Source organism: Coffea arabica, chromosome 11e (genome assembly GCF_036785885.1).
Source record: "Coffea arabica cultivar ET-39 chromosome 11e, Coffea Arabica ET-39 HiFi, whole genome shotgun sequence".
Lineage (NCBI taxonomy): Eukaryota > Viridiplantae > Streptophyta > Magnoliopsida > Gentianales > Rubiaceae > Coffea > Coffea arabica.
Genome location: NC_092331.1, coordinates 49040576 through 49056359, shown reverse-complemented (window position 1 = coordinate 49056359; position 15784 = coordinate 49040576). Strand labels below are relative to the sequence as shown.

The 15784-nt window shown below is 35.6% G+C and overlaps 1 protein-coding gene and 1 pseudogene across 2 annotated transcripts; both read left to right on the top strand.

The window, feature by feature from the left end:
- Positions 1 to 6173: 6173 nt before the first annotated feature.
- On the top strand, positions 6174 to 9361 carry LOC113719146 (disease resistance protein RPM1-like). Of its 2 annotated transcripts, XM_027244235.2 has the most exons (2): positions 6174 to 8153; positions 8306 to 8562. In XM_027244235.2, the coding sequence occupies exons 1-2, from the start codon at positions 6343 to 6345 to the stop codon at positions 8316 to 8318; spliced, it is 1824 nt and encodes a 607-aa protein (XP_027100036.1). In that variant the 5' UTR covers positions 6174 to 6342; the 3' UTR covers positions 8319 to 8562. The 2 variants fall into 2 exon arrangements, with proteins under 2 accessions (XP_027100036.1, XP_027100035.1); XM_027244234.2 differs by having other exon boundaries at positions 6178 to 9361.
- Positions 9362 to 13629: 4268 nt separating this feature from the next.
- LOC113719199 (phenylcoumaran benzylic ether reductase POP1-like) lies at positions 13630 to 15204 on the top strand (annotated as a pseudogene).
- The last annotated feature ends 580 nt before the right edge of the window (positions 15205 to 15784 follow it).

Sequence of the window (15784 nt, the reverse complement as noted above, 5' to 3'; positions counted from 1 at the left end):
GGGCACGATACAGAAACTAACAAAGCAGAACTCAAGTGATACCAGTAGGGACCCCAACAGAGCAATGAATTCAACCAATTGGAGCAAGTGAAGCTCAACAAATGTCACCAAGTGGACATTCAATTACCCACTTCAAGATACCAAGCCTTAAGAATTTTAAGAATCCCAGCAAACAAGCAATTCCAGCAACTACCGATTAGAATTCGAGAAAATTTAAGAATTGTAAGCAACACTGCAACCAGTACCACTGGTGCACAGACAGGAAAGAATTAAATTTAACGGCAGCAACTCAACCACAAGAACTGAAACTTCAAAATAAGCAAGTATCTTCAAATATAAGCCACAACGATAGGCAAAAGATCTCAACCAGTACCACTGGTGAGTCGCAGGGAAAAAGTAATCAAAAGGCCAACAATTCAATAAATAGCAGAAGATATCCCCACTATGGCAGCAATTAAACCAATTCTGTCCAAAATTGACCCTAGAAAATGCCCAAATTATCACCTTCTTTTATCAATCAAGAAATCCAACCACAAATTTCAGAGAGTGAAACTAATTGGGGCAGAATTCACAATACCTCCACCTGTCTAAATAGGACAGGTGGTGACAGCCGCGCGACATTGGCGGACAAGCTGAGGTGGAGCTTGGCAAAGAGAAGCCGCGCGCAGCGAGGGCCGAGCTCGGGGGCAGCTGGGGCTGGGCTCACGGGCGGCGTCCAGTGGAAGTCAGCGATGGAAGAGAGAGGGCTAGCGGCGGCTGGTGGCGTCGGATGGAGGCTGCGGGGGTCAGTTTTGGGTGGGATGGCCGGCGGCCGAAAGAAGAAAAGAAGGAAAAGGGAAATAGGGGCAGCGGGGAAGAAGGAGGAAAGAAAAGAAAGAAAAAAAAAAGTGGAAAAGAAAAAAAGAGAAAAATAAAAAATAAAAGAAAATAAAATGGTTTTGGGTCGTCAAACACCGCGTGGGCACGCCAGGATTATAAAACGTCCACTGACCTCAGGAGACACAAACACCGCGTGGGCATGCCAAGATTGCACTTCCTGCCACAGTGAAGAAAAATATGAAGACCGATTACTACTCAACTGAGAAACAAAAAACGAAAGAAATGAACAACGAAAAATAATAAAATCAATATTTGGGTTGCCTCCCAAAAAGCGCCTTTCTTTTATGTCTTTGGCTAGACATTGCCATATTTGTTCAGGGAGGATAAAATCTTGTGGCTCGCTTCAATGCTTCATCTTCAATATGATCCTGGTAACCCTCATAGATGGAGTAATTTTTGAGCACACGAGTTACGATTTTCCATGGACTAGTTGATGGCGCCAAATAATCAAGCATTGATCGCAATTCTTCATCCACTCCTCCATCAAGAGCATTCAATAGTTCAAGATATTTGACCATAGCTACTCTTAACTCATTCCTGCCATGAGACTCAAGAACTTCCGGTATAACAAAATCAATCTCATTAACAGAAATCATAGAGTAAGAGTTAAGAAAATGCGGGTTAGGGAATGGAGGTGGTGTCACCACATTTGATGATTCTTCACTGGATTCTTTCACTTGAATGGGTTGCGGTTGGGGTTCCATTTCTTCATTTTCGGGTTCTTTTTCAATTGCATCTGCAGATCTCTCATTTTGACACTCTTGCATCTCCTCATCACTAGTCAAGCAAATTGCACTCTCATTTTCTTCAAAATCAACAATGGTTTTCGAGGGCAATTCTTCAAATTGAGAAGCCAATCGATTTATTCTGGATGTCAATAGACATATTTGATCTTCCAGATTACTCATTGCATCCTTCATCATCCCATTTCTCATTTGTGTCTCCTGTTGGAATTGATATGTATTAGTAGCTATTGATTCAACTATTTCTTCAAGAGACATACCTGATATAGATGATGATTCTTGAGACTCATACTGCTGAAAATTCATTGGCCCTGTTGTATAATTATAACTGGAGTTATCCCACCATCCTTGATCATACCCGTTTGGATTAGGGTTATACCATGTTTGAGACCAGGGTGAAAAATCTCCATAATTATTGAGTGGGACACTCAGATTATCTTGATATTCGGGGCACATACCGGTTGAATGATCCCTGGCATAACAAATTTTACAGGTTGCAGTAGCCATTCTGTCTCTAATAGAGTTTAGTGCCTCTGAATATGCAAACTTAGCAAAAAAACTAGCCTCATTGCCTTCCCTGGAAACAAAATCCAGTCTATCATCAAAATACGGAGTGTTAGAAGCCATAAACTATATAAAAAAAATAAGAGAAAAATAAAAAAAAATAAAAACACGATGAACTCAAAAAGAAACAAATTAATCTGGCAACGGCGTCAAAAATTGACAGGGTGTCGAGCCTGTGCAATAATAATTACATACTCAAGAAAAATACGAATTTTGTATATAGCAGTGAGTAGGGTCGAATCCACAGGGATTGGGGATAATTCGTTTCTTTTAAAATCCAAAGTATGGGGGTTTTTTTTGGTAAATATAAAATAACTAATTAACTAACTAATAGAAATAAACAAGAATTAATCAATAATCAATACAACTCTAGCCAAAGGTGCAACTTTTCAGACACGGTCCATTCAACTGATCATCGATGCAAAGATAATTCAATTACTCATTAATAGATTGGTTATAGTTGTCATACACGCGATGAACAACCAACCTTTCCTTAATTTCTCGATAGTTAAGGTACGACCGTTAACTATTTTCCTAACCAAGAAATAACCCTAGGTACGACCATAGGATTTAATTACTCGATTGCAGTAATAATTAGAAAAACCCAACCCTAACCAACAAACACGCTACGAGGGTTTGTTTAAATTAGATCATACGTTTCCCTAACATGAAACCAATCACGCTAGTCGCCACTGGTATTAATTAATTGAACAATTACGGATTCAATTAATTAATTTGGCATTAGATCATTAGGTTAATTCGAATATCGGGCCCTTGACATTCAAATAACATAACAAGCATAAACAATTAAATCAGGTAACGTACAAGTACCAATGAATAAAAGAAATAAATAAAATTTATTCGATCTCACAGATATTTGGAACCGCGCCTTCAAGTTGGCCTTCGACTAGATGAGAAACTTAGCCACGCCTCATGAGAAAATCTCCAAGTAATTTAACTGAGGTCCAGGCCATCAAAGGAGCCAAGAAAGAAAAGAAAACTAAAACTATGCTAAGAAAACTCCCTAAACTAGTTATTGGTATATATATTCAAAATCATTCAACTTCTTTCTAAAATTCTCAAACAACATTAAAATCTCGTCTTCCTTTCTATTCTTTTCTTTTCTTTCATAACTTAACATTTCCCGTCTTTTCTTTTCTAAGCTAAATATCCAAACTAGCTATAAATGTTACGAACGTCTCTTGTAATTAGTAATACTACAATTTTTTTAATATTTCCATAACAGTACTCTAATATTATAGTAATTTGAACAAGAGTTTATTATTAGTTTTAACCTAAAACTAGCTATTGATGTTTCATTTGATCAAAACAAAACAACGGCAGCCTTTTATACAACCTACGTGGCGATTCATTCGATCAAAAAAACTTATATCTGAATGGCATTAGACTTCGAATTTTTTTTTTTTTTTGGTATCTCATTAATGGTCTAATTTTTCCCATTAGAATTTGAATACATTGAGAATTAACACCAAACGTTGTGCTGAAGACATTAATAACTTTGAACAAAAATTCTAGTTTGTGCATCTTCTCAAGCAATTCCCTGGATCGTCTTTTTCAAATATATAGGCACTTCGCTCAGCAATTCTACAAACCTGTTTGTCAAAAGAATAATTACATTTACTTTTCATTTGAGGTACAAATGATTGAATATAATACGATTGTTAAGGAAGAAGGCAAAATCAAAACAAATGAGTCGAATCTATATAAACCATCAAAATTCAATCTAAAGAAAGGAAATACTCAAACTTGGAAAAGGTTCAGTATCCCCTTTGTCGTTAGGAGTTTGATTGTATTTGGGAGCAACTCTCCTACACCACAAATAAAAACAAAATTTTTATGCAAATTTTCCATTTACAACATGAATCTAAGAAAGCTCTAGTGACAAGTAAACAAATAATATGTTGTACTCTTACTAATGGTATCCGAAAGGTAACTTTGACATCAATTTCTGTGGATGAATACGATGATAAATGAGTTAAATGACTAATTGTAAAACAAAACTTTGAGCATCAGTTTCTATGGACGAATATGATGATTGATAAGATGAGGCCACGTGTTGAGGACAAGAAAATGCCGGATTATCCTTATTTGGCGGCATTTTATCCTGTTTGTATTTTAAATAAAAAACTTTTAAGTCTGAAAACAATAATAGTCATAAATAAAATGCTATATTTGGTAAATTTGAGTAATTTTCCAAAGTAGGATAAAATGCCGAGGTAGCTACTTTTTTACTGAAGCACTTGATTTCTAATTTACATATGACAAGAATCAAACAAGGTTAGCCGTGTAAAAACTATGTTAATTTATTTCTTAAAAAAGTAACATTGCTCAACTTAATATTAGTGCGTGCTCTTTCGGCAACGTGATAAAGGAGAATTAAAGATGACCCATTGTTCAAGACAACAAGAATTAAGTGGTCTTTTCAGCAATTATATTATGTCACCGGAGACACAAGTTGCAAGTTGGCTTACTAATGCAATGTGTGGCGATAAGTTGTCGTCACTTCCAATGGTCATGTTTTCCATTGAGCTAATGGATTGTAATTTGTATGCCAAATGAGATTTATATTTATTTTTCCCCCTCTTTTTTTTTGGGTACAAATGAGGTTTTATAACCTAATTCTTCCACTTAGTTTACTAAAATGTAATTTAAACTAAATGATTTAGTCCTTCCACCAAAATTCTACCGAACAGAATTTTCCTACATATTACTGTCCTCACAATTCATAAAATCATTTTAACAATTGAATCTATTAACATATGTCAGTTGCTTTGGACCATTGCGTGGTATCAAAAGTAAAAAAAAAAAGAAAAAAAATCAGATGTGTGCACAAAAAATAAAACAAAAAGGTGTAGATTTTTCTTTTACAAACCGAGTGAATTGTAGTTTTAGTCTCCAATTTTTAGCATATGTGCTAATTAGTCTCTCATGTTCGGCCAAATATATTTGGTTCTCAAAATTTCTGATATTAGGTGCATTAGGGACATTTGACGAAAATTCAATAATAACTAAGGGTTAAAATCAAATTATCACTATGTAATAGTTTTGACTTTGCTCTTTTAGTCCCTATTGTTTGAAATTTTAATCATTTTAGTAGCTTAAGTTTTCATTAGTGATATTGAGCGTGTTTGGATAAAATAAGATGTGAATTACAGCGCGATTGTCTTAAATGGGTACTAGCGATTCTAATTAAACTTTTTATTTTTTATTTCATTTATTCATGTCACTAATATCTCATATACTTCTTCCTTTTTGCAAAATCAGTCTCAAATTTGGTATAATATACGAAACCATTGTTTTATACTATTAGTAATTAATTGATAATTAACCATAATGAGTAAAAACACTTCATATTGGTATTTATGTTACTAGTTTTTATAATTACAATTCCTAACTCTAACAAATTAAGAACGCTATGCGCAATTCAAGCAAGAACTTGTGTAGTAGACTAGTTTGACTGCTAATAAATTTTATATTAATACTAGAATTCTCCTTTCTTTTTATTTTATATATTATGTATATCTATTGTCATACGATTGTAACTTATCCAAAAAAAAAATAAAACTCTTTAAGTTCAACGTTAACGATGCTATTGCGTTGACATAAAGTGTTTTTATGAAATTTTATAGGGATTTATGAAGGCATTTGCCACATTTATAATTCAATTCACCTATTTTTTTTTTCATTTTAAAGCCGCTGGCTATGACTACTTGAAACTAAAGGGACCATATCGATCATAACCTCAAACATTAGGAACTAAAAATGTAAAGTCAAAATCAAAAAATTTGGAGAATAGATTTATTTTGGCTAAAATATTCGGGATCAGTTTGATATACAAGTCAAATATTGAGTACCAAAACATATAAATTATATTCCTTTGGCAAATTCTTATATTCCTAAAATATAAATTATGTAGATGGGGATGGGTGGGGAAGGCCACTTGCAAAAATTAATGGGAAACTTTTGACTATGGCCCATGGAGACTATTGAATCGTCCTTTGCACTCTGGAAAGCATTACTGGAAGAGACAGACAGCATCACAAAAAGCAGCGATAAGGTACCTTCCTTTTTCTACTGATCATTTGCCACTGTGAAGTCTTGGCCTGTCGACTCTTGAGAAATTTGATTGAGCATCATGGCAGAGAGTGTCGTAGGTTTTTTGATTAAACAGCTCTCAACCTTGCTTTCCCAAGAGATCACACTTTCGGGGGGGCTTAAATCAGATGTTCAATTCATCAATGATGAACTCGGGAGCATGAAGGCTTTCCTCAGAGAAGCTGAAGCAAAGGAAGACAATAATGATTCTCAACTCCAAGAATGGCTAAATCAGGTTCGAGAAGTTGCTTATGATACAGAGGATGTTCTCGATGATTTTACCTTCCGCTTTGCTCGTGGTTACATGGATGGATTCTGTGGCAAGGTTGGAAAGATCTATAACTCAATGAAGAATCTGAAAGCTCGCCATCAAATTTCTTTGGAGATAAAAGACATCAAGGCCAGAGTTGGAGAGATTTCAGCAAGGCATCAGAGGTACCAGTCCCTATATGGTACTCATGAAAGGCGCTTCAGCTCTTCCCGTCAGGTGAATGCAGATTTTGACATTCGTGCTCAATCACTCTTCATTGAAGAAGCTCAACTTGTTGGGATTGATAAGCCAAAAGCAGAGCTCATCTCAAAAATCCTTGATGACCATTCCCAATTGAAAGTAGTTTCGGTTGTGGGAATGGGCGGACTCGGGAAGACTACCCTGGTGAAAAAAGTCTACGATGGTGCTGCAGTGAAGAAACAATTTCAGAGCCATGCCTGGATAACTGTTTCTCAAAATTTTCAGTTCAGCGTCATCATCAAGAACCTGATCCAACAATTGTACAACGAAATCAGACAGCCGGTCCCTCCCCAAGTGGAATCCATGGATGTTCTTACGCTGAGTGAATTTGTCAAAGACTTCCTCCAAGAAAGAAGGTACATTATTGTCCTTGATGATGTGTGGAGTATAGATGCCTGGGAAGCTATCAAATGTGTATTGCCTGACTGCAATATCACTAGTCGTGTTGTGTTGACAACACGAATAGCTGATGTAGCTTCTGCGTCTTGTTTAGGATCACTTGACTTCATCTATAAGATGAAGCCTCTTACTGATAAAGAGTCTTGGACTCTATTTTGCAATAGAACATTTCAGAGCAATGACTGCCCTCCAAATCTAGAAGAAGTTGCTAAAAAAATATTGAAAAAATGTGAGGGCCTACCGCTTGCAATTGTTGCAATAGGTGGTGTTTTGGCTCTGAAGGACATGGAAAAGACAGATGAATGGGAGATGATTCTTCATGGTTTTGGCGGCGAGGCAGATGGCAGTGGTAAGCTTGACAGGATTAAAAGGGTACTCTTACTTAGCTACAATGATTTGCCTTACTATCTTAAAAGCTGCCTATTATATCTAAGCATCTACCCTGAAGATTATCCAATTGATGTGGATGATATACTTCTGAAATGGATTGCACTAGGATTTGTAGAAGAGAAAGAAAGAATAACATCCACTGATATTGCTATGAGATATATGAAAGAACTCATCAACAGAAGCTTAATCCAAGTTAAATCCTCATTTGCCGATGGCAGATTGGAAACATGTGGTCTCCATGATTTTCTACGTGAAATCATTGTTTCAAAATCCAAAGAGCAGGACTTCACGACTGTGGCCACCAGATATTACACAAGATGGCCTACAAAAGTTCGACACCTAGCAATCCACAACTTCACTGATAATCCACAAGAATTTAGTGGCTTAAAGTGTCTTCGGTCTGTGGCAATATTTGGGTATGAAGATCCTTTCACAACTACATTTTTATCCGAGTTCTTAAGTGGTGATCCCAAGTTGCTAAAGGTGTTGGATTTGCATGGAGCTGAATTGGACAACATCCCAAAGCAAGTCTTCAAACTATTTCATCTCAGGTATCTTAATCTCAGTGGAACTGGAGTTAAAATTATTCCAAAATCTATTGGGAAGCTTCAAAACCTTGAAGTTATAGATCTGATAGGAACGAATGTAACAGAGTTGCCTGCGGATATTCTAAATCTAAGAAAACTCCGTTGTCTTTGCTTAGGTGGAGTGGGTGATTATTCAAATGAGTATGCAGTTTGGGGCTGCAAATCTCCAGATGGAATTGGAAAGCTTGTTTGTTTGGAGGATTTGTTTGGTATAGAAGCAGACAGTGATAAAATAGTAAGGGAGATTGGAAAGCTAACGCAATTGCGACGATTAGCCATCACAAAGCTGAGAAGAGAAGATGGAAAAGAGTTGCTGTCCTCCCTCTTGAGGCTGACCAACCTTCGAAAATTGGTCATCTCCTGTATTAAAGAAGATGAGATCCTTGATCTCCAACATTCCGTCTCTCCAAAACTTGGATTCCTCACGTCTCTGTTGTTGAAGGGGCGTTTAGAGAGAGTACCGCAATGGGTGACATCACTTCAATCCTTGAGAATCTTACAGTTGGACAATAGTAGGTTGGGAGAAGATGAGAATGCAATGGGCTCCCTCGGACATTTGCCCAATCTGGTATCACTTATTCTCTATCGTGCTTATGAAGGGGAGACAATATGTTTTAAGGTTGGAGGATTTCGAAAACTCCAGGACTTAGAGCTCGGGCAATTAACAAGACTGAAATGGGTTCGAGTGGAAGAGGAATCAATGCCTAGTCTCAGAAAACTGCGCTTAGGTGGTTGCAAACTGATGCAGGAGTTGCCTTCGGGCATCCAAAACTTGACCAGACTTGAATATCTTGGGTTTTTTGAAATGTCTGATGAGTTAATGCACAAAGTACAGAATTTGGATAAGCGGAGTGAAGATTATCAGACAATTTCTCATATCCCTCAAGTTGTCATTGGTCACTGGATTGATGGTCGGTGGGAAGGCACGTTCCTCTAAGAGAAGAGAAGCTAAGAGACAACTCTTTGCAGCTTTCAACATTAACTGATATTCAGTCAACTCATCTCTTGTATAAGTCTCAGGTTGCTTACTAGCTTTTCCTTTTATTTCATGGGCTCTCGTTAACCTTTTCCTTTCTACTGCTTATTACATTTGTATCAAATCATATCATGAAATAGCTCAATTCCTCGAACATAGTGTGTGTTCATATATATGGATTTAGATTTCCTTTTAATAGTTGGCCCCATCAAACTTGCTCTGGTTAAGTAAAACATAGATCAGAGCACCTACTACAGAAAAGAGAAGGCAGTCTTCATTAAGTTAATTTGAAAGTGTATGAAGCAGTTAGTGAAATTAGTTTGTATGTATAACAACTTTTGAATGAAATTTGGTTCTTGATCTTAGAAATGCATGCCTATAGAATATGCAAATGGAAAAAATTTTCAGAAAATAAGGGATTTTGCCCCTTCTCAACCTTAACCACAGATTAATGTGCCTTTAGTCAATAAACAGGTTTAGTAAGCACATGCTACTGCCTTCAGCTCCTAGAATAGAAACATAATGCAAGAAAACTTGTAAAATATATTACTTGACTGATATGTCAATAGAAAACATGCAAAATAATATCATAAAACACTATTCAAGCTTATTTACAATTTTTTTTAGGTTATTTACAACTTATTCCTTTCTAGTGAAGTGAAATTACAGTCACCTTACTCGAGTTGTAGTCATGCATAGGTTTTCTCTGTCACACAAAAAGTTGCAATAAAAAAACATGATAAAAAAAAAAAAGACCATTGACTTAAGTTCATATTGAAATAGTAACAATCAACCTCAATTCCTCAAAATATGCGTATGTACAAGTATGGATTTAGATTTTCTTTTTCCAGTTAACTCCATCAAAATTTTTCTGGTTCAGCAAGACATAGAACAGAGCATCTACCGAAGAAAAAACAAGATCAAAGTGTATGAAGCATAAAAGATGAAGTTTGTCAAATTAGTAAAGCTTCGATAACACCTTTCAAAGTCCAAAGTCCCAACTGAAGGTTCAGTGTTCCTTTTTTTTTTTTTTTCTTTCTATATTCTTAGTTTGTATGTATATTTTTCTCAAATAAAATTTGACTGATAGTGCTTTGATATCACAAAACACTATCCAAACTCATTCACAGCTGATTTCCTTTCTATTGAAGTCAAATTACAGTCACCTTACTCAAAAGGAAATTATAATGCGTTACTTGCATCTTTGAACTTTCTTTGACCTGTACTCATGCATAGGTTTCCTCTAGCACACAAAAAGTTGCAATCAAGAAACATAATAAAAAAAATAAGACCATTGACTTGAAAAGAGAAATATGGAAAACAAAAAACGAAACACAAGAAGAAGGGAAAAAAATGGTGAAAACAAAGGGTTATATGTAGAAGATCACATTTGCGATGATTTGTCCTGTAACCTAAAGAAGTTCCACTCAAAGACATTTATAAAGATAAAATATTACACTTCCATTTTCTGTCGGCAATTTAGACGTAGTATGATGTGCTGATTATCATGCTAAATTCTTAGACTTGAGGATTACAAGAATTTGATTGTCTTTCTGACGCCAACTTTCTCCTCTGCCAGTGGTTTTATTTAGCCTCATAGCTATAATATTTAGAGCCAATTAATTGAAACAACATAAAATGGAATTCTAAATTAAACTATGGTTTGATTGATTAAGGTGCCCTCCTGGCTTCTAATTTTTAATTGGCTTCGAGGATTTTGACTATATGATCATTCTTTTTCATGTATTTTGGTATTTCCACATAATTCTTGCAAGGATTTTGTTCTTTCTAGCGTTTGATATGTTTTGTTGTTTGCTGCAGCTTGTTGTTTCCTTTTATTTATTTATTTTTTTCAGCTGTATATACTTTGTTCTATCGCTTCTGCAAAACAACCAACCACACTTGTTATGGTGCTTGTGTTCTTGAACCTGAAATGTGTAAACTCTAATGTGATTGAGAACACGTCATTAAATGCCGGGATGTTTTCCTAAATTGAATTTGAATCCTCGATTTTGGAAGTGAATAACTCTAAGCAACTCTTTGTGATTTTCAAGAAGAGCTAAGCTAAAACTTGGCATTATATATCACAGCAGAAAGTTGGAGGTTCACACTCAAACTTGACAGTGTTGCGATGAACACAGCATGGAACCTGTTTCAATCAATGCGATTCAGATACCACAGGCCATGTAAACTGATGCCTTTGGGTTCTATGATATGCCTATTGAGCTAATGCACAAAGTACTGGATTTGGATAGGCAAAGTGAAGATAAACATATAATTAATTTCTCATATTCTTGAAGTATGCATTGGATGTTGGGAAAATGATCTCAATGGGCTTCCTTATCAGATTCATTTAGAATTCAAAATCAGGCTCAGTAAAACTTCTATTTTAAATATTTAAGTGGATTGGATATTCTGGAAATGAAGTGAAAATAACCACAGTAAAAGCATCTTGACAATCTGTACCATCAACAAGGAGATTCATACAACAACAGGGTTTTAAAAGTGCAGTGGCAAAAAACATTTGAGTTCACCAGTTTGCCAAACATATGTACTATTACAGAATAGAATTAAAGGAAAAAAAAAAATGTCACCATATATAGATACACAACCTCATATGCTTATTTTTGTCATCTACTTCTGGTTGAGGAAATACTACAGCAACAGGGTCAATAAAGAAATCAACATGCTCCCTTGGCTTGACTTCAAAGTCTCTCATCTAGTTCCTTGTTGGCAAAAAAAACCATCCTTGAAGAAAGAAGGGATGTAATACGTGTAAATGATTTGAAGATATTAGTTTGTTCATTTTGTTTTCTCTTAGTCCTAGTTAGTAGGCATTTGTAGTGTACTTATATAATACTCGTTCTTATGTATCATACAAAAAACTCCATATATTGCCTAGATTTCAAAAATACTTAGAAAAATACTCATACTTTTCAATTAACTCTATGAAACACGTAATAAATTTTTGTCATGTATTATACTTTGTGAATTACATTTCAATTTTTTTTAAAAAAAAATTAAAATTTAATGATAATGACATGTTCATGAGTTATATACAAAATAAGAGCAACATATAATACAAAATTGTAGATTTATACATATTTAAATAATATGGTAAATTTTTTTAATAAATTTAACATCTCATACATTAAAATAAGTTTAATATTGGCATAGAAGTGGCATATTCTTTGAAAACTATAGTAAATTTTTTTTCAGTTCCATAATTTTCAAATATGTTCATACTATACATGTACAAATTTATATGAGTAATTTTGCCGAACATGCCAAATTTTTAATTGTACTTTTTAAAATAAATCTTGTATAATAGGCATACATATACCTCGTATTATACCCATACCATATTTTACAATCTATGCTCTTAATGCTATAAGCAAAATACGTTGGAACTTAAATGAACAAATTGACTATATATCATCATTTGAGGATCTAGCTTTCAAAAATCACATTGTCCATAGGTTAGGACATGCCCAAGGCTGGTCTAGTGCACACTGCACAGTGCCTTGTAAACATATTTTAACATGCCCTAAGGGTTTAGCACTAATTGGACAAGCTTACCAAATCGGATATTAAACAAATTAACTAGATTTTTAATTAGCGAAGCTCTACCATCTTTAATTATGTCCTTGGGATGAATATTTAAGGGTTGGAAGTTGGACTAATCCAAAATGCACACAAGTTAGCTCAAAATACCACCTGCCCCAACAAAAATTAATGAGCAAGAAATTAAAAAAAAAAAGAAAAAGAAAAAAAAGACCCTTAAAAATGAGAGATTTATGGCTAATTCCATAGATTGTGACAAACTGTGTCTATTAATAAATCTCTTGATTGACTCCATTTCTTGACTAGTTTCTGAATTGTAGTGTCTAAGCAAACTGTGTCTATTACTTATATTAATTGTATTGTTTGGATTAAATGCCTATGAATACAGGCTTCTATCAGTATATGATGAAATATAAACAAAATGTTGTTCTTTTCATTTTCTTTTTCTCGTGGTATCGGTGCAAATGAAGAGATTCTAGCACATTGTTAACGTTTAGTACTAAGTTTATGCTCTTTTTGTTCACTTCAACATTTTGTTCAACATCAGCACTTACTTCAGGTTTGGTCATCACTAATTCAGGGACGAAATCCTACCACTAAATCTCCCGTATGAGTAGTTTCACAAGGACATTCAATTGACTTTGACCTTTCTCTTTCGCAATTGCCAGGCACCCCTACACATTGCGCATCTTGGCCAATAAGAATCCGTTAGTGCTATGATTTTTTGGGAAACCTCGTGATAATGTTCAACTGTCTAACTTCCGTTGATTGGTTCTTGGAGCACTTTAGAAATTTCAGAAGCCAATAGAGCATCGAAAGGAAACTGCAGCGACAGCGTTGCTTGCCAGTTTCAATACTTTTTCCTCTATAAATTAACCATGCACGAAGCTGCAGCCAAGCACATTTCTGCATCTGTTCAACTCATCAATTCACGGTTTCCACCCAATTTGCAACAGTAGTCTACTATCCTAGAGCTGGAAATGGATGTGAAAAGAAAGATTTTGATCATTGGGGGCACTGGAAACATCGGGAAATATTTAGTGGAAGCGAGTGCAAAGGCAGGGCACCCAACGTTTGCATTGGTCCGAGAAAGCACAATATCAGATCCTAAAAGGGCAGTTATCATAGAAGAGTTTCAAGAGTTTGGGAGTCATATTTCTTCATGTGTGCTGTTATTTCTTTCTTCGTTGTTTAAATACTGTTTCAATTTTTTTTCAAGAAATTACAGAAACTGACATGTACGTATGGACTGAACAGGGAGATCTACACAATCATCAGCAGTTGGTAAATGCAATCAAACAAGTTGACATAGTGATCTCTGCAGTCGGGGGAGATTTGGCAGCTCATCAAGTTAAGATTATTGAAGCAATTAAAGAAGCTGGAAACATCAAAGTAAGCACAATACAGTGTTACAAATTCTTTCTTGATTTTTATTTTTTGCGTTTGTCCCTTTGTGAGTTGTGACTTCCATATTCCTAAAGAAGGAGCTGTATTTGGTTTCAGAGATTTTTACCTTCTGAATTTGGGGTTGATGCGGATCGTGCGAACGCTGTTGAGCCTGCTGCTAGCTTAAACAGGACCAAGGTTGAGATCCGCAGAGCTATTGAGGCAGAAGGGATACCTTACACTTATTTAGTATCTAACGGATTTGCTGGTTACTTGAATTATATCCTCAACAACTTTGGAGACTCTTTCTCTGCAAGTCCTCCCAGAGACAAAATTGTCATTCTTGGCGATGGAAATCCAAAAGGTATCCGAAAGGGGCTTGTCTGCTGCATATCTTGATTGGTTTAGTATCATCTTTTAGAGTTCTCAATTTTTTCGTTAATTTCATGTTTCGTTGCAGTTGTTTTCACCAAGGAAGAAGACATTGCTGCGTACACCATCAAAGCAGCAGATGACCCAAGGACTCTGAACAAGAGTGCGTACATTACACCCCCTGCCAACACCATGTCCTACAACGAAATAGTATCATTGTGGGAAAAGAAAATTGGCAAGACCCTCGAAAAGATCTACGTTCCAGGGGACGAAGTTCTTAAAAAAATTCAAGGTCATCTAACAAAAAGAAGAAAGTGCACAAGTTGCTAATTTTTAATACTATAGCATCTACTATTATTAACACCTATTCCATGTTTTAATCAAATTGCTTTCTTTTCTTGTATCTTTCGCAGAGGCTTCAATGCCATTAAAATTGCTCCTGTCTTTGGCATACACATTTTTCGTGAAGGGAGAAATAGCCAACTTTGAGATCAAGGCTTCTTTTGGCATGGAGGCAACGGAGCTCTATCTTGATGTTAAATACACCACACTTGATGAGTACCTCAGCCAGTTTGTATCAAATTAGCTTAGATACTTTCAGATTAGCTCTACCAGATTTTTGCAGCAGTTTCTTTTGTGCTACTAGATTTTGTTCTTCTTCCAGATGAGGATTGTCATGAATGTGATTGAAATAAAATATGCCCTTAATTTGTATCCCGTCTTTTGTGTACTTGGCTTGAATTCTTCCAACTTGAAATCATCATCTGGTTGCCTCTGAGCATCCTTTCTTCATACTTACAACTACATAGTCGAGAAAGTTGGATAACGGTGCTAAATTCCGGACAATGTAAGACAAATCATATACTCCTCGTCTCCTTGGTCCCGGCCTAGGATCCGGAATTTCAGAAAATATTGAGATACACAGGCATAGTTCTGCTCATCTGATTGAGCTCCTTTGAGACCTGAGTTTTCAGGAAGTGGACCATTTCTTATCTAAACAGTTGCCTAAGGCCAAATTACTAAGACTTCCATACAAGAAGCTCATAGAAAACAAATCTGTAGCTATTTTGATGAACTTCCGAATTTGAGTCAAAAGTCTTGTGCTTGTAGATTTGATCTTGATGTTTCTCCACCCTTGTTCAACAGCTTTCATGAGAGTGATGTTTCTCCACAGTCGCAATTGGATTTGGATTTCATTGTTTTTATATATAAATTTGGAGATTGTATGTTATATAAAAAGATCAACATGAAACATGTTTGGAGGTTGTAACCTATTTGTTTAGGAATTAAGATTTCA